At 35.3% G+C, this 19,408-nt stretch overlaps 3 protein-coding genes across 4 annotated transcripts; all 3 read left to right on the forward strand.

Moving 5' to 3' along the window:
• The first annotated feature begins 334 nt into the window (after positions 1 to 334).
• On the forward strand, positions 335 to 2,290 carry LOC113781351 (UPF0481 protein At3g47200-like). Of its 2 annotated transcripts, XM_027327271.1 has the most exons (3): positions 335 to 968; positions 1,200 to 1,546; positions 1,639 to 1,719. In XM_027327271.1, the coding sequence occupies exons 1-3, from the start codon at positions 378 to 380 to the stop codon at positions 1,658 to 1,660; spliced, it is 960 nt and encodes a 319-aa protein (XP_027183072.1). In that variant the 5' UTR covers positions 335 to 377; the 3' UTR covers positions 1,661 to 1,719. The 2 variants fall into 2 exon arrangements, with proteins under 2 accessions (XP_027183072.1, XP_027183071.1); XM_027327270.1 differs by having other exon boundaries at positions 1,200 to 2,290.
• A 2,599-nt stretch (positions 2,291 to 4,889) lies between these two features.
• Positions 4,890 to 6,763, forward strand: LOC113781328 (UPF0481 protein At3g47200-like). The gene is made up of 2 exons (XM_027327245.1): positions 4,890 to 5,522; positions 5,754 to 6,763. Exons 1-2 carry the CDS (start codon positions 4,932 to 4,934, stop codon positions 6,552 to 6,554), a joined length of 1,392 nt encoding a protein of 463 aa, XP_027183046.1. The 5' UTR covers positions 4,890 to 4,931; the 3' UTR covers positions 6,555 to 6,763.
• Positions 6,764 to 14,006: 7,243 nt separating this feature from the next.
• Positions 14,007 to 15,419, forward strand: LOC113781021 (transcription factor MYBS3-like). Its single transcript, XM_027326847.1, has 3 exons — positions 14,007 to 14,395; positions 14,586 to 14,785; positions 14,906 to 15,419. The coding sequence occupies exons 1-3, from the start codon at positions 14,080 to 14,082 to the stop codon at positions 15,278 to 15,280; spliced, it is 891 nt and encodes a 296-aa protein (XP_027182648.1). The 5' UTR covers positions 14,007 to 14,079; the 3' UTR covers positions 15,281 to 15,419.
• The last annotated feature ends 3,989 nt before the right edge of the window (positions 15,420 to 19,408 follow it).

Here is a 19,408-nt window from a genome sequence, read left to right on the forward strand (position 1 = left end):
AGAAACACCTTAGAAGTTAGAATAAACATGCTATCTAAGAAACTTTTGTTGCTCGGCCCACTAAAAGCATCCAATCATTTGGCATCTTAACACCTGGAAAAAACTAAGAAAACAGCAATAACGTAGTATACACAAAAGCGAAGGATATTATTTTACTGCATATCTTACTTGTTAGTTGTGGCAAGATAGGAATGTGGAATCCAACTTTACTTCAATACAATCTTTCTTTTTTACACAAGAATTAGCTTTTGATACAATTGCAACTACTCATAATTGTACTGTCCAGAACAGCAGATTAAGTTACAAACGACTTGCAGAAGCAGCTATAGTCCGTCCGTCCTTCCTCCTTGAACAAACAATTAGTGCCAGCAGGAAAGATGGGCGAAAATTCATGGGTAGTTGAAGTAAATGACAAAGTCAATCGTCTACCAGACATCACAAGGGATGAAGAGAAGGCATGGCAGAGTCATTCCATCTACAAATTGCCTGCCTGTGTAACTGATCTTGTCACTGATAGGAAAGAGAGTGTTTACAAGCCTCGGGCAATATCTTTTGGTCCATATCATTACGGCGAGTCAAATTTGGATCCAATGGAAGCTCACAAGGAAAGAGCTCTCCTACATTTTATCGAAAGGTCAGGGAATCCTCTCGAGCACTACCGTCGCGCATTATCTGGAGTAGTGAAAGAATTGAAGGATGCATATGACTCCCTGGACGACAAATGGAAACAAGATTCAGAAGCATTCTTGAAGCTGATGATTCGCGATGGCTGTTTTATGCTAGAAGTTTTGCGGTCATCATCCACTGATCTAACCAAGAATGGCTATGCCTCTAACGATCCCATCTTCAGCAAACATGGCATGACTTATATGTTGCCATATATAAAGCGCGACATGTTGATGCTCGAAAATCAGTTGCCCATGTTGCTGCTTAGAAAGCTACATGCTATTTACAAACAAGATGCCCAGGTCCCCTTTCCTCTCCTATATATATTTGTCTCTCTCTATCTTTACTTGCACGCATAATTTCTAGCAGATTTTGAAGAATATGCCGGCAAAAGCCACCTAATTGATTTGTAAAATAGAACCAATTGACATGTATAAGTACGTCATTGATTATACACAAGAATATCTAGCGCAGTCTCTTGTTTGCTTTTCCTAGTTTTTTCAAAATTTTCTGAGTGTTGTACGATTTTTCAGACATCTGAGGAGTCTGCTGACCTATTAGAGAAATCCATTGAGCGATCTGAGGAGTCTGCCCAGGGATCTGAGGAGTCCGTTGATAAGCTCATCCTCAAATTCTACTCTCATAGTCATAGTCATAGCAGCACCCCACCTGAGTTGGACAAGTGTTTGCATATACTGGATGCATACCGAACGATCTTGTTATGGAAAGACAGTGCTACTAAAACTCAAGAATCTACTCAACATTGTAAAGTGGAAAACAACAGTGGCGAAATTCTCTCTGCAAGAGAGCTTGAAGAATCAGGAATCAGTATCAAGAAGAGCAAAAGTACAAGCCTGACGGACATCCAATTCGATTGCAAGTGGGGTATCCTGAAGCTTCCACCAATCTGTATGGATGATGTAAGTGAAACAATGTTTCTAAATCTAATAGCTTTTGAGCGATTCCATGCAGGGGCAGGAAGTCAGGTGACTAACTACATCTACTTGATGGACAAACTCGTCGACAACGCTAAGGATGTTAACATCCTACAATCCCATGAAATTCTCCACAATGCACTTGGAAGTGATAAAGCTCTTGCTCAATTGATCAACTCACTTTCCAAAGATGTTGTGCTTGATCGAGATAGCAGCTTAAATAAGGTGCATGTTGCTATTAACAGCTACTGCAAAACAAAACCGCATAAGTGGCGAGCCAGTCTCATCCAAACTTATTTCAGGAATCCATGGGCCTCGGTATCTGTTATGGCTGCCATTGTTCTTTTTGCTCTCACCATTGTTCAGGCATTATACGGTGCTCTCCAATACTACCAGGCCCTGAACAGTAGTCCATCCCCACCTCCGCCTCCACGTCCACCTCCATCGCATAGAAGTTGATTATTTCATCAACGATCTCCTTGTCCTAATTATTTTTATTTCATTTCCAGTGATTAATGATCTATGGTGCATTACTGGTAAGGCTGATTCGGTCATGCACTGATGTTGCTAGATCAGTGACACCCTTGATCGTGTTGCCTAATTTGTGTGTTACACTTCAATGTTCCCGTTGAGGGACTGTTTTGATTGGAGGGTTTCGGAGTGTTTTGCTTTAATCTTGATATTTTTGACCTGCTAAAAGCAATGTTTTAAAAATCGGACCGTTAATTGAACCGGTGAAGTGAAAGGGTCGAGGTTCAACCGGTCGGACCGGTTCAACCTCGGTTCAATGAATTTTTTAAAAAATAATTTATATAAATATATATATATGTACAAAATAAGACATGTAATGGACTAATTTAATATTTTATATGATGGAAAGTTTACTATTTTTTAATAACTTGGATTTTTAAAAATAAATTTTTTAAATTATAAGTTAAAACAAATAAATTTCATCTCAATTTCAATTATATCTAAATCCAACCCCAAAATATCACAATATTTTGAAATTATACAAAATTCATGTCTCTGAGAATTTAGATATTATGAACTTAAATTTTAATTTACGTTTTGGGATTTAGAGATTGCAATTTTAAAAAGAAAATTTGGAGTTCAAAGGAAGTCAAGAAAATCGAAAATAGAAATGTAAACTTGATAAGAAACAAAAAATAAGATAAAAGTGAGTGGTTGTGGCATTAAATAATTTGGGTTAAAAAAAATTCTTTTTTAACTTTTTTCAATTTAATGGACAAAAACAAAATTAAAAGATGGAAGAAAATATCAATAAATTAAAAATAAAGAGGTTTGATTAAAAAGGGAGTGACAAAAGAAAAGAGGATCGAGAGAGAGAGAGAGAGTTGAAAATTAAAAAGAAAGAGCCATAAGAGGATGAGATTTTGTAAGAAAAATGGAAAAAAGAAATATGAGTGTTTGCTTTATATAAATAAGTTATAAAAAAAAACTAATAAGATGTGATGGTGCAACGGTTAATACATTGGTCTTTTATTACAAAGGTTGGGTTCGAATCTTGATAGCTGCATTTTACAAAACTTAAAAAAAAAAAAAGAGGGAAAGCTGAAAACCGAAAAACCGCCGATTCAATCCGGTTCGACGGTTTTCACGGTTCAACCGGTCTTTGACCGGTTTTCTAGCAAAGTCAACAATGTCATTGAACCGGACCGGTGCCATGGCCGGTTCGCGGTTCAACCGGTCGAACCGACCGGTCCGGTCCGGTTTTCAAAACATTGGCTAAAAGTAGTTGATTTGAACTTCCGTAGCCAAACTTATCATTTGCACGCCAGACTGTAGCCCCGCCTCTTACACCAATATATTTCAAAACCATTAAGCTGACTTGGATTCAAATCGTTCAGTGTGTGTTCTTTCCAAAAGGTTAGTTTTTCGTAAATGTGATTGTTACATTAATGGGAAGTCCTGAGAATTTTGTGTTCTTTTGTGTCAAGTTCCTAATATTTGGGAAGTCCCTCAATCCATGATGTTTTACAATCCATCCATCCCCCCCCCCCCCCCCTCCTTTCCCAACAGCCCACAAAAAAAAAAAAAAAAAACATCCAATATGGTGTGTTTTAGATTTGTGTGGTCATTTATTTACTCTTATATATATTGGCAGAAAAACACTAAAACTTAAAATCCCAGAATTCATTTTCCTAAATTGCTACTTCCTGTGATTTCCAATTCTCATGAAAACAACTTGTTTTTCAAGAAATTGAAATCAATTTGCTTTAACTCCGCTCATTTAAAAAAATGCTTTTGTGCATCCAAACCAGCTAATTTGTAAGTATTTTTTTGTTAGGATCCAAATACGAAATAAACAACTATTGAGACATTAAGTGCACAATAATTTAATGAGAAACAAACCATTGGCATGAAAAATAAACGATACACAATATTTAACATGGTTCGGCTCTATCATTGAGCCTACGTCCACGGAAAGAAATTTGTTATTTATTATGAGAGGAAAACCCTATAAAAGAATACAATTTGAATCCAAACCCAACCCTTGTATACCATCTCTCATCTTCTAAGAACCCTCTCTCACCCCCATGTACAAGGTTACATGTCGCCTCTTGTGTGTCCTTGTATGTCTCTTGTGTAGTATATCAACCCACCTATTTATAGGGAACATTATTTGGTCAAAACCCAAATAACAATAGGAAACTAATTTTAATTCCTAGACTTGTACACAATTGGAAATAACTTCTAATTCTAAACTAAATAGAATATTCCTTAGCTACTATATCAAGTAAATAAAACCAATTAGAAAACTAGTTATTTCCACACAAAACAAGAAATTTACCTAAAAGAAATTAAGCCAATTTCCTAACATTTTTAAAAAAAATTGAAATGCAAAAAGTTCAGGAGAAGAATATGTTTATCGATATCTGCTATCCAAAGATGCAAAAAGTGCAATTTTCAACTCCTAGAACAACCGCAAGTCTTAGAAACACCTTAGAAGTAAGAATAACCAGTATTAAACATGCTATCTTAGAAACTTTATTAAAAGCATCCAATCATTTGGCATCTTAACACCTGTAAAGAACTAAGAAAACAGCGATAACGTAGTATACACAAAAGCGAAGGATATCATTTTACTGCTGCTTACTTGTTAGTTGTGGCAAGATAGGAATGTGGAATCCAACTTTACTTCAATACAATCTTTCTTTTTAATTTACACAAGAATTAGCTTTTGATACAATTGCAACTACTTATAATTGTACTGTCCAGAACAGCAGATTAAGTTACAAACGACTTGCAGAAGCAGCTATAGTCCGTCCTTCTTCCTCCTTGAATAAACAATCAGTGCCAGCAGGAAAGATGGGCGAAAATTCATGGGTAGTTGAAATAAATGACGACGTCAATCGTCTATCAGACATCACAAGGGATGAAGAGAAAGCATGGCAGAGTCATTCCATCTACAAATTGCCTGCCTGTGTCACTGATCTTGTCAGTGATAGGAAAGAGAGTGTTTACAAGCCTCGGGCAATCTCTTTTGGTCCATATCATTACGGCGAGTCAAATTTGAAGCCAATGGAAGCTCACAAGAAAAGAGCTCTCCTACATTTTATCAAAAGGTCAAGGAAACCTCTCGACCACTACCGTCGCGAATTATCTGGAGTAGTGAAAGAATTGAAGGATGCATATGACTCCCTGGAAGACAAATGGCAACAAGATTCAGAAGCTTTCTTGAAGCTGATGATTCGCGATGGCTGTTTTATGCTAGAAGTTTTGCGGGCATCATCCCCTGATCTAACCAAGAATGGCTATGCCTCTAACGATCCCATCTTCAGCAAACATGGCATGACTTACATGTTGCCATATATAAAGCGGGACATGTTGATGCTCGAAAATCAGTTGCCCATGTTGCTGCTTAGAAAGCTGCATGGTGTTTACAAACAAGATGCCGAGGTCCCCTTTCCTCTCCTATATATATTTGTCTCTCTCTATCTTTACTTGCGTGAATAATTTCCAGCAGATTTTGATGAATATGCCGGCAAAAGCCACCGAATTGATCTGTAAAATAGAACCAATTGACATGTAGAAGTACGGCATTGATTATACACAAGAATATCTAGCGCAGTCTCTTGTTTGCTTTTCCTAGTTTTTTCAAAATTTTCTGAGTGTTGTACGATTTTTCAGACATCTGGGGTGTCTGTTGACTCATCCGAGAAATCCATTGAGCTATCTGAGGAGTCCGTTGATATGCTCATCCTCAAATTCTACTCTCATAGTCATAGCAGCGCGAAGCTGGACAAGTGCTTGCATATACTGGATGCATACCGAACGATCTTGTTATGGAAAGACCATGATACTCAAACTCAAGAATCTACTCCACATCGTAAAGTGGAAAACAACAATGGTGACATTCTCTCTGCAAGAGAGCTTGAAGAATCAGGAATCCGAATCAAGAAGAGCCAAAGTACAAGCCTGACAGACATCCAATTCGATTGCAAGTGGGGTATCCTTTGCAATCGGGGTATCCTGAAGCTTCCACCAATCTGTATGGATGATGTAAGTGAAACAATGTTTCTAAATCTAATAGCTTTTGAGCGATTCCATGCAGGGGCAGGAAGTCAGGTGACTAACTACATGTACTTGATGGACAAACTCATCGACAACGCTAAGGATGTTAACATCCTACAATCCCATGAAATTCTCCACAATGCACTTGGAAGTGATAAAGCTCTTGCTCAATTGATCAACTCACTTTCCAAAGATGTTGTGCTTGATCGAGATAGCAGCTTAAATAAGGTGCATGTTGCTATTAACAGCTACTGCAAAACAAAACCGCATAAGTGGCGAGCCAGTTTCATGCAAACTTATTTCAGGAATCCATGGGCCTTGGTATCTGTTATAGCTGCCACTGTTCTTTTTGCTCTCACCATTGTTCAGGCATTATATGGTGCCCTCCAATACTACCAGGGCGAAAAAAAAGGGTAAACAATCATAATCTCTAGCACCCTGCCGTTTAGCAACGTACCTAGCTGAGGTCTCAGTATCACTCTATCCCTAATTATGGTTTTCATATTTACTGAATGTTCTGGCCTTCACAAGCATTTTGTACCTGCAAAGTAAATGAACCTACTACACACTGTCTGTTTTATTGCATTCTTAACTTGATATTATAGGTGTGCTTACTGTTTTGGAACTCTGAGATGCTGTTCATGTGAAAGTTGAATTAATCGTCCATTCTTGTTGATCCAGTTGGTCCTTAATTTGTAACCTGGGATGAAGCAGAAGCAGTTTTAAAAGAAAGCAACACTAGATCAACTTTCAAGAACGATTTTAAAAGAATCAAAATAAACCTTCGATTTAAAAGAACCAAAGTAAACAGGGAGCGTTGACAGAAATTTTGATGAGAGTCTAACAACAATGCCCCAAGAAACGCCTATTCATAGGCTAAAAACATCCAAAACTAAAAGGGAAACAAAAAAAATCTTGTGAGTGGTTTGATGCGGAATCAGTAGGCGTTCGGGCAGGATTGAGGTCAGAATGCTCTAATTCGAAGTGGGTCCCAATCCGCGTAGGATCCTCACGAATCTGGTCAGTGCCGGTTTCTTGAGAAGTATGCAGGCGAACTATTTTCTTTTTTTTCTTTGGTCTTTTTCCACTTGGTTCTGCGAAGCTGACGGCTCTAGCCCTCGTATCAAGACATCTGCGTTAGATCGATCCCCAAATTTTAACATGGATATTCCAGATCATGGGGCTATTTCACTTGATAGCTAAGTTCTTGGTATAACTAATGATTCTGTCACTTGAACTAATGATCCTTCAGGAACTTATACTGCAAAGTGTGCTTTCTGAAAATTAGTGCCTCTAGGAGGAACGGTGGCTTGGTACTCCATTGTTTTGGGGAAGAAGCATAACCTAAGGCATTCTTTCACTGTTTGGTTGGTATGTAGGCAGAGATTGCTCATTAAGGACAGATTGTGTTCTTGGGGTGTAATGGTTCATCCATTGTGTGAATCATGCCACTGTATACCAGAGTCGTTGCCTCACCTCTCTTTCTTCTCTCCCTATTCTGCACTCTGCAGCACAGCACAAAAGAGGCATTCGTATCCCAAGTCAGAAGAATTGCTTTTGCTAGTACAGGATGTCATTTGTGGTGTAGCAGGAACAAGAAGATATTCCAAAAATTATCTGTCCTCCCGAGTACATAATACAGAATTATCTATCCTCCCGAGTACAAGGCATTGAAGCAGGATGGAAGGGGGTAGAGAGGTAACAAGAACAAATGCTCACCTTTGCATAGAGTACAGATGCTTGGCTTTTATGTATAGTTAGCCTTACTGGTTTTGCTAGGCCTACTTGATATTCTAGTCTTTTACGATCTGCTTTGGTATGCCCTTACATTACTGTAATCTTGCTTTGAGTATCAATGAAAATTGCAGTTTTGGCCTAAAATTGCTTACAACCCAAAAAGGGAAAAAAGGTTCTTGGGGAAATAGAAAAATAGAGAATTGCAGTTTTGGCCTAAAATGTTAAGGGTTTGGTCCACAGTTGCCCACAAGTCTTGCCAAAATCAATCTTGGTTACTTAATTGCATAATTTCCAATCGGTCGAGGAGAATTCACCAAAGATTTTCAATTTGTAGCAAAGAAGACCTCACGCGTGTTAGTTTAGGAAGCAAATTACTGGAGGAGTTGCATCTAGGTTGAAATGGATTGATTTTTGACTAAGAATTTTGGATTGCAAAAGTTTCATTATAGGAACAGTTTTCGAGATTTGATCTGATATCAAAAGATGCAACACTTCAATTTATTCAAATCCCCCATTAATTTATGCCCCACAGCACATTAGCCATAACTCCATCAGTGTTTCTTTAACATAGTCTTGTAGGGCATGTGATAAAAGAAGGTTTTCTTGCCCGGAGCAATGAAAAGCAACCAAAGAATGCAGTAAAATCGTAAAGAACTCTGAAGTAGCATATTTAGTAAGCCTCAAATAAGGTTTATATTTTATTACACTCCTAATTGCTTCTAATTGTGGGTCGTGCCAACCGGATAGGATGGAGAATCCTAGTTTACTTCCATTTGAAGTTTCTTCTTATCTTTTAAGATGAATATCTGACTTCAACTTTTGTTAAAAGTGATGAGTTATAACAAAGATAAATAAATTAGCACCTGGATTTGTGCAAAACAAGTGAAAAGAAAACAGGTCCTTGTGAAGTCTATTGATATCAAAACCCTGTTGCGAATAAGATTTAATAAACAAGATCAAGATTTTGCAGAATTAGTACTTTTCATTCTTGGCTGGCTCAATTAGGGGCAATTTTTAAAAAAAATTAGTGAGCTCTGTTCGAATTTCCCGATTTTTTTTGGTTCAACTAGTTCTTGAACTACGGAATTTCCAGGTTAATTGTTGAATTGTACAAATTGACATTCGGTCCGGTTTTCAATACATTGCTATCAGGCAAATTGAGTGTTGGGAGATTAAAAAAAAAAAAAAAAAAGAGGTTATGCTGAGAGACCCTCCCTGTTCAGCCCTCATTCATTTATCGGCCTAGATACCAAATTCAAAGCCCAGGTCAGGAGTCAGGACGCAGCAAAGCCCAATTCAAGCAAGGGACCTTCCTTTCCTTACAACATATTGCCCAACAAATGGTTGGTACGGATATCTCAAATCAGCAACAGACGCCGAATTTTTTTTTTTTTTTGATATCTAATATATTCCTACTTCCATAGGGAGGATCCAATTCTAGGGGTGGCTCAACTAAGTCGAGGGAATCTGATGGAAATTGAATCACTATTAGACCAGATGGATGCACCACGTACCCGTATGGATTTAGAACAATCCTCGTAAAGAGGCCAATTGATAAGAGGTAAGATTTGAACCCTTGACTTTTCACCCCACAATTAATGTGGTGACCAACTTCTGTAGAGGGAGTTGGTTATAGATGCCGATTTAGTCAATCTTGATTTGCTTCAATTGTTTTAGCCTTTTTTTTTTTATGGTTTGTTTGGGAATAAAAATTGTTTTGGCCTTTAGGTATGTGTCATGGTTTTAAAGTTGGATTTTTCATTTTGCATCGGTTTGGTTGACGTGGAATCACATTGTGGGCTTTTTGAATTGAACATGCGCTATAACTAATTTCAGTCCAACTTATAAATTCTAATGGGGAATGTTTAGAACTAAAAGCCGACCCAATTTTAGTTTTACTAGTATGCTGTGTTTAGTTTTGAAAAATCAATGGGTCTGCCTGGATATTAATTGGTTATTTGAAATATTATTTGGAATGATTACTGTAGTATTTTTTGTCATGTGATATATATAAGATAAAAAAGTGATTAGAAATATAAAAAGGTAGATTGAAAAATGTATTAATGATGCAAGCGAAATATTATTTGAAAAAATGGGGTATGTAAGAAAGAAATCAACAATGAAGAGCGTTATAAAATCAAAAATACTAAGATTGCCATAGCATTATTAGGATGTTGAAGAATACAGCTAGAATTTTATACAATCAAAATTGGACTAAAAGCTCAGTTCTAGACAGTGTAGCGTTATTCTGTAGTCACATAGGCATGGTGATCTATGATAATACAAGAAAATTAACAAGAAGAGTAACGTTTTTAACCCATGCATTAGCACAGTTTTCTTTTTATTAGTGTTAGTTATGAGTTTATAGAAGCATGAATAATTCAAGAAAAAATAAAAAAAAAATATTCTTACACATTCATGAATATTTATTTTAGAAAATAAGCATATCTAAACCTTCAAGTACAATATTAATTTTTGAAAAATTTTATAAATACATTTATTTTAATATAATATTATTTATAAGATATTTAAGGTATATGAAAAGGTTGATAGATATTTTTTAAATATGTTTATATGATTAAAAACCTATATATATATATTTGTATTCAACTAAATACCAAATATGCAAAAATATATTTTCTCCATGAGCAAATAAGAAGTTTCTAGCAACATTAATTAAGTAACAATCAAAATAATACTAAATAAATTCAATACATATAGATAAAATAAATTACTTGAATTTATAAATAAAAAAATAAGTTTGTTTCAAATGAATCCAAGTATTAAGTTGTTGGAAGAGAGAGAGAAATTACGAGCAATTTTGTTAGAGAAGAGTTGGATATGGATATAGGTAAAATCCAAGTACCCAAATGATCCATCAATTCTTTTCAACAAGACATGTCACCTAGAAAAGAGAAACAGTAATTAAATTAGAAAGTGTTATATATACACACACACATTTTGCACAAGGCAGACATGTGACTGTTGAAAAGGTCACAAATCAGACAATCCAAAAGATTTCTTTTTTTTTTTTTTTTTTTTTTGTCAACACAGGAGTGTCCGGGTCAAGACCCGAAGGCGGCCCGACTAATCTCCTGCGCCCTGAAGTACCCCGCCCCCCAAAAGATTTCATTATCCCCATTTTTAACCTTGGCCCATCATCCCTTCACCCTTCATATGCTAACATGAATAGAGGATGGAGATCGAAGAGCCCTCGAACGACTTAATAGTAAAGAAGACACAATATTGAATTTTCAATTCAGAGCGTGGCAACTCGTGTATGAAATAGTTGTAGAATACAAGTAATTAGTTTTTTTTTTCCAGCACTAAGGAAACTAGTGATTCGACTTATACGTAACTTTGATGTTTTATTGGTGAACAGGTTGAACCCATAGGAATAATTAAAGATAGCCAACAGTTCTGCAATATTATTATTGTAGAGTTGGGGGACCTTCGTTCTAAATATGGTCAAATAAATTACCCATCTGCGTGATCAAAGCATGAAAAAAAATTATTGTATTATCATCTTAGCTGCTGCATGGTTGAATATAGTATTTGAGTTCAGTCACCTTGGTTTCTGAGCATATTAGTTTATTGGAAGACGAATAAGATGGTTTGTATAGCTCATGAGACATAATAATTCAGAGCACTAGAGATAATTCATGAGACGTTTTCAACTAATCTGCCCTGAAAAGTAAAAGGGTTTCTCTTCTATTGGGGTATTGCTTTGAGAAGAAGATTCCTCCACCTTCATAATGCAGGATGATGGATGAGGCTGGATGCAGAAGGTTGATAAGTGACTTATAAGCATTGGGATGAGCTCACAAAAGCATAAATAAAAAGTATTGTCCATCAACTTGACTAATAATGTATAGTATACTTGAGAGGACAAAAGCAAGTAGGGGAAGGTATAACTGGGGATTGTCTTCACCATATTATGGTAGCAATACAATATTCTAATCTCCAACCAGGTGCAGACAATTGATAAGTAGATTCATGAAGGATTGCTTCTATTAGGGGACAAAAAAAAATTAAATAAAAGAGCTGATGGATTTTCCACCTTTTGTTTTGTCGCATGTTTTCCACAACTTAACAGTCAATTCGAGTACAAGAAGAAGAAACCAAGACCATCAAGAGTTAATAATGGCAATTCATGATTCCAAAGTCTTCCTTGAAAAGTGATGGCTCGCCAATCCATGAAACAACCATTTCTAGGTTAGATTGTACTACATGAAAATATGTATAAATTTCATGCCTAGAAATTGTGTGAATTTTGGGAAGTTTGCAAGTGACTAATGTGAAAATCATTTTCAAGTCCTGATAGACTAGTCTACCTAAAAGTTTCCTTGTTGAAAGAGGTAATGACAACATCACATATTCTGGTCATCCAAATTCAAAGCCTCCATTTTTTCTACCTTTTCACAATGCAACAAGACTTTATTCCATCTTTTGAAGTCAAAAGAATCAATGGCTGTTATATGGAAGTCCGGACGTTCTCATTTCTGAAGGACCAAACAAAGAAAGTGGATGACATTCTCCACTGAATAGGCAAACCATTTTCTAGAGAAGCAAGTGACTATTCGAGGGTTTACGGACCGAGCCCGTTTGGATTGTTATTTTTAGGAATTTTTATAGAAAAATGTACTGTAACGATTTGAGGTAAAAAGGCAACTGAAAAATGTACTCGCAAAAAATGTAAAGTTTTATTTTTTTACGAAAAATCACAATCCAAACAATTCTAATTTAGTGTGATTAAACGATTGTTGCATACTTTACATGATCTGATGTACATTACTACTATTTTGTTCTTGGGCATCAATTCAATATATGAATACAAGTAGATCTTTAAACATACATCAAATTTTAAATGAAATACAATAATTGTAACAATAATACTAGAAGTCATCCATACGTACCTGCCACAATCATATCCCAAAACTATGTATAGTATGTAAGCATATTAATCCTACATATATATATATTTACACACCTTAATTTGGAGATTATTTGAGCTTCTTACTTGTTGATTTTTACATTTAGCAATACTCGTTAAATAACTATTGGGTGAAACTATCATGAGGTGGGCTGTTTTTATGAGGATAGTGCAATTGAAAGCTGCATTACGTATAATCTGTAGCAAGTTGTCAAAGTTCTCTTAGCAAGCAACAGGAGGGAAGCTCCTGCAAATTTTTTCAACCAGTCTGGTGTTTGTTCGATCAAACATCAACATTGGCAGATCAGGTACTCTCCTGCCCTTCCAATTCTCTACATCATACATTTCTTCTGATCTCCCACCTGTTAAGTTATGAGTATGATTTACCAACTTCAGATTTCGGAGGGCCTTCCACCCTCCCAACAACCTTTCTCTCTATTTTATGCCTCCATAATGTAAACGTGCCCGAGGCAAAGCAAAAGTTAATGTTCCAGGAGACAAAAGTCATGCTAACCAAGTCTCTTTACTTACCTAATTATTCTTAAACAAAGGAAAGAAAAGGACATCGAAACCTTCTGAAGCTATTCTTTCTTTCTGATCGCAAAAGGACATAAACAAAATTAATGAAAACTACGTATTAGCAAGAAGCATAGACTAGGCTAGTCAGACTAACATCATGTGGGGTGGAAGAAAAGAGAAAGAATAGGAAAAAAATAAAAGAAGTTGTAAAAGGGTGAATTTGTGAACTTGTATCTACATAACGATTTTGAATTTATATACGTCCGAAATTTAAAAAAAAAAAAAAAAAAAAACTCAAACGTTTGTTATTCTATTAAGATTCCATTCTTGTGGTGGTTAAGTTACATCTCCAGGTACTAGGTATCCTCCTATCCTATGCATTCAAGGTGCCAAAAGTATCTTGTGGAACATACAAAGTAATTGTGCACGCTTTTATATATGGTTTGTGGATATAAATCAACAATGCAAAAAAGGACAAGGCGTGTTAACATTATCGACAATGACCTGAGATAAGCTAGCTTTTCATAAGCTATTCGCCAGAGAGAGAGAGCATTGGTTGGAAACAATCCAATCAGAAACAGTTCTGATACAATATCATTTTCTATTCAGCTTCCTATGGTCATTAGTCAATCAGCCCATTAGTCACAACCCACAATTATATAAACAACACAATTATTGAAGATATCGAGTACAAAAATCTTTATTTCGTTTATTGTGGGTGGTCCTGATTTATGACTTTCACCGAGTAAAAAAATGGGAAGGAAATGCTCATGTTGTGGAACCACAGGTCACAATTCGAGGACTTGCCCTACTCAAAGGAGAAGAAATGCTGCTAGGATGAAGCTTTTCGGGGTGCAATTGCTCGATCAATCCCCTTTTCCTTCATCTTCTAATAATCTTTCCATGAAAAAAAGCTTCAGCCTGGATTGCCTATCAGTTTCACAGTTCAACGCTCCTTCCGGATCAAGAACACCCTCCTGTTCTCCGTCTCCTCAGGACCATGTCCTTCTCGAGTCTAGTGGATATCTCTCTGATGGCCTAATCCAAACAACTCAGGAGAAGAAGAAGGGTGAGATGAGTTTCTTTCTGTTCCATCTTAACCACCCTCTTCTAGAATTAAGGTTCCATCATTTTTACCATCTTCACACACACACACACACACATATATATATAGTGGTAAATTGTAATGTATTCTTCCTGGTCATGTGTATGTAAATGACAATTCTAATGCCTTCTATTTGAATGCGCCAAATATGTAGGCATGCCATGGACAGAAGAGGAGCACAGGATATTTCTAGTTGGCCTGGAAAAACTTGGTAGGGGTGATTGGAGAGGCATCTCCAGGAACTTTGTGACCACCAGAACTCCAACCCAAGTAGCCAGTCATGCACAAAAGTATTTTCTCAGACAAAATAGCCTCAACAGAAAGATCAACCGTCGCCCTAGCCTTTTTGATATGGTATTAACCCTAAAATGATCTCTAGCTGCCGATCTTTTTCGTTCTTTTGTTCAATAGTTTTCTTTGATTATCTTCCTGGCACAACAACTAAATCCGCTTTGTCTACCTAATCTTCATCAGGTGGAGAGGGATAAATCTGCCCTCCAATCGGTTCGCCCAATTTTCTCCTTGTCAATTGAGCAAGAGTGTTCAATTTCAGGTGGAATGCTTTTGCCAAAAATAAGTACTGCTTCATGTATGGTAAATTTCAGTTCATCATCGCCGCCGGAGCAAGATTTGAAGTCCAGTCAGGTACCTGTCCCAGTTGGAGTATCTGAATCATTGGAGCACAGTTTTATTCCATCGAGTAGCTCAAGTACTAACCCTGAGCATGATCATGATCAAAATTCTTCCTCTCCACCACCCAATCTAGAGCTTACTCTTGCCGTTCCTCAGGCACGACACAATCAGAGAAAACCAATATCTGTTGCTTCCTGTCTTCTTACAGTGGTCTGAGACTAGTATCACATCTCATCTATGTAAATCATGCATCAGCATATAAGCCAAGCACCAAAACTTACGGTACTGATGTTATTATGATTAGACTACGCTTGTCTCATCAACAATCATAATACAAATCTTTAGTATTATAATCTTTAGGTAATTTTCGTTTTTAATCTCTTTCTTCACAATAGATTAAAAGCTGAGTACAAAGAGATAAAGAATTTGAACTTTCACCTCAAAACTAATCGACAATAGTAAAATGGCCCAAAATCGTATTAATTAATATGATCGAAAATCCTTGAAATATCAAGATGGGACATTTAGTCTCTTAACACAAAGTAATCTAATTATATGCCAAGGTACAGACACTTCAAGTAATCAGTTCCAGTTGGATTATTGAAAGGAATAAATAGTATAACATGTTGCTTGCTATATGAGCGCTTCCCAAAAAAAAAAATTTTTTTTTTCAGGAATGCTTTGTAATTTATTTGTTTATTTATTTATTTTTTGCCTGCATGTACAAGCTATATCGTATCACCAAATATCATAATCCTTCGAGTACCTTTAAACTTCTTAATGTCAAAAAAGCATGCATGTATATATAATTACATTGACATTAATAGGGAATTTTGTAAGGGTACGTTCTCTAACATCACTTTGGACATGGAAAAAGCTGTTCTTTTTACAATCTACAAAGACCTAAAGACCTTGACCGTACAAGAAGAAGCCCGTAAAGAAGAATTTGCATGCTTGGTCTTCACTTTAATTGTATCTTTAATTCAAATATCATATCTATCTGTTTGGATTACCTGTTTTTGGAGGTGTTTTAAGAATATTTTACTGTAACAATATAGGTGAAAAACTTTTACTGTAAATGATGTTGTTTTTTGAGGCTATTTTTGGTGTTTTTAAGGTTATTTTTTGTGCTTTAGGTGTTTTTGAGATTGTTTTTGGCATTTTTGAGGTTATTTTTATTTGTGTATTATTATTTTGTGTTTTTCAAAAAATGATCAATCCAAACAGATAAATATATATTGTATAGAATGGTGCTCATCAAAGCAACTTTAGCTTGCGTTCACACGGCAATAAAATGTTTAAAGCTTAGAACCATCAACAATGCTACCAAAAAGCAAAAGAAAACAAGACTCCAATTCCAGAATAGAGACGATGACAGGTCAAAGCGCAATATACCCATTCACAGCCACTGAGAAAGTTCAATGCCTGGTTTAGTAAATTTGATAACTTTCGTGTGACAGAAACTAGACAGAAATCAATTTGCACGGCAGTATTGACTGCTTTTACAGGAAAAGCTCGTACGATTATGAGTTGAAAGACGATAAAGGAAGCATTTTCTACTAAACAATCTGGTGTGAAAACAATATTGCAAGAAGAATTAAATACCAATTCACTTTTTCCAAATTTTTAACGGGTCCAAAACGAACAGCAGAATCAGCTCGTGAATTGACCAAATGCATATTCAGATTGTTCACATTTCTAATTTCTTTGGGCTGCTAAAAATTCTAGTAAGAAGGTCAACTTAATTTCACCGTGATGACTCTCTTTAGAAATTGTCACATGTATACTATGTAGTCTACATTTCCCTCGTTTCGCGGTTTATAGAATGGAAAGATCTTCCCAACTTGATTACTCCATTCTCATGTTTGATACGTACCATTTAAGTACAAGGTCAAGTTTATTCTCATACACATAGTTATTAAACCCAACCCGGGAAGGAACCTGACGAAGGAGGTGGATCAACGGGTTACTGGTTCAACCAGTGGATGAGTGGTTCAACCGGTGGTTCACTAAATATATTTAAATATTATATTTCATAATTTTTGATATAAAATATATGATATAAATTGTAATAAATAATGCCATACCAAAAGCTCATTTAATTTAATTTGCTATAAAATAATTAATTCATATAAGAATCAATCAAATATAAAGTTGTTTAGTAATACACCAAACTTCAAGTATAAAATTTTATCTATATTTAATGTAATTATCTAGCTTACTTATGAATTTTAAATACAAAAAATTATTAAAAATAATATTTGTCTTTAAAATGAATTATATAATATGTTATTTTTTAAATCCATTTTATAACTTATAGAGTTTGAAGGGTCATAAATTTTTATTAATAGATTCCAAATAAATTTGTTTTAGAGAATAAAAAAAAAGGATCGCATTGACAAATATTTTGTAGCAGCCTGGTGGTAAGCATGTTGTATTGTTAGCCAGAGGTCCAAAGTTCGAACTCCAGCAAAGGCAATAAAATTTTTCCACAAAACCCAGTTCGTGGACAAAACCGACCGGATTTTCGATTTAATCCGGTCAGACCACCAGATCGTTGACTAGTCAACAGTTTATATGCTTAAACGATCTGATTTAAAACCCAATCCGGTCCAATTGCTGGTTCACCGGTTCGACCACCAGACCGGACCGAGTTTAATAACTATGCTCATACATCTACTTATTCTATCACCAAATCTTAGGTTGTTTGTTAGTTTGTCAATAATTTATTATAATTTTTCAACACTCAATTTTAGTTAATTGAAATTTGTTTTCTCTTTGCTAGTTTTAAGATATTATTTTTCTATATTTTTGTACAAATGTATAAGAATTTTTTTTGCACTTGATATATAGAATGGGAAATAATAAAGAGAGAACATGAATGTTTGATTTCATTAATATTATAAGTTAGTAATTATACTACTAACCACTAGGTCAGAGAAGAGCTCTTAGAGCCTTTTTTGCTATCAGATTTAGGGTTCAAATTAGAGGTGGCAATATGGATAAATGGTTCATAATTGGTTTTGACTTAATGGATGGTGGATGAAATTTATCCAATCCATTTAAATACATTTAATAAATGGATCTAAATGGATTAAATAAGAACCAATTATCCATTTATAATCCATTTAAATATTTTTGTTACTTTTTTTTTGTATTACTATTTCTTGTAATATGAAGATACTTTTTTATGTACTTGTAAAATTTAGGTGTATTTGGATGAGAAAGAGGACAAATGAAGGCAAGACCTGATTGATGAAGCTAAGACCTAATTATCACTGGTTTAAAAAATGAGAACATTGAGCAGCATAAGACACCAGTAAATGAATAAGTCCAATCTGTTAGATAGCGAATTGATATCGTTGGGAAAAAGTAATGGGTTTGCTTCATATCGTTTCTTAAAGATAATAAAAGGAAGCCATGGAGCAGGTTCTTTTCAAAGCTACAAATATATTTGTTCGCTCAGATTCGGTCGCCTCCATTTTAAGATAGCTCCTTTTTTTAATCATTTTTTTTTATTTTCTTTTATTTGGTTTTTAAGTAAATGGATATATGTGATTTTTGTGGATAATCCATATAAATCCATTTAATTTAATGGTTTTACTTTGGTCAACCATTTAAAACCAATACTATAAATGGATAATCCAAATCCATTTAATTATGAATTATATGGATGGATAAATGGATCTCGATCCAAATTGCCACCTTTAGTTCAAATCATGTGCCCATCAGTTGGGATGGAAAGAGTTTATGGAGATTTGGGAGGGCAATAAAAATTAATTATACTGCTAATAAAGATTTATATTTTAGAATTAACATAATATCACAATTGAATTATTTCATTAAGTACATTAGTTATTCATAAAGTAAATAAAAAAGAAAGAAAGAAAGAGTCAAAGTTCCTTGCATAAGGTAAACTAATAAATAGCAAAACAAACAGAACAAAAGTAAAAGCATAGAATGTTTTATAAGATATTCGGAGCAATTAAGTCAAATGTGTACAGATTTTATTCTACTCTGGCATCTAAAAATTGATTATACCAGACCCCGGGAATGGGATGGATTTGTGTAGCAGACATTGAAATGACAAGTTTTTTAATATCATTAGATGTAGACGATATTCTGGGAGAAAAACCTTTCCATTCTGAATATTTCAGTGTAATACCAAACGCGGGGTTATACCTGTGGTCAAAAAACCTATGCAATTTCAATTTCCTGCTTCAAGTGTTATATTCACAAATTAAACTGAAAATACTGGAAAGAATGTTGGTGAGCATTAATAACATCCTTCTTTGTTGGACATAAAAAAACGCCTCTTTTTCTATTTAAGAAGAACCAAACATT

This window comes from Coffea eugenioides, chromosome 8, assembly GCF_003713205.1.
Source record: "Coffea eugenioides isolate CCC68of chromosome 8, Ceug_1.0, whole genome shotgun sequence".
Lineage (NCBI taxonomy): Eukaryota > Viridiplantae > Streptophyta > Magnoliopsida > Gentianales > Rubiaceae > Coffea > Coffea eugenioides.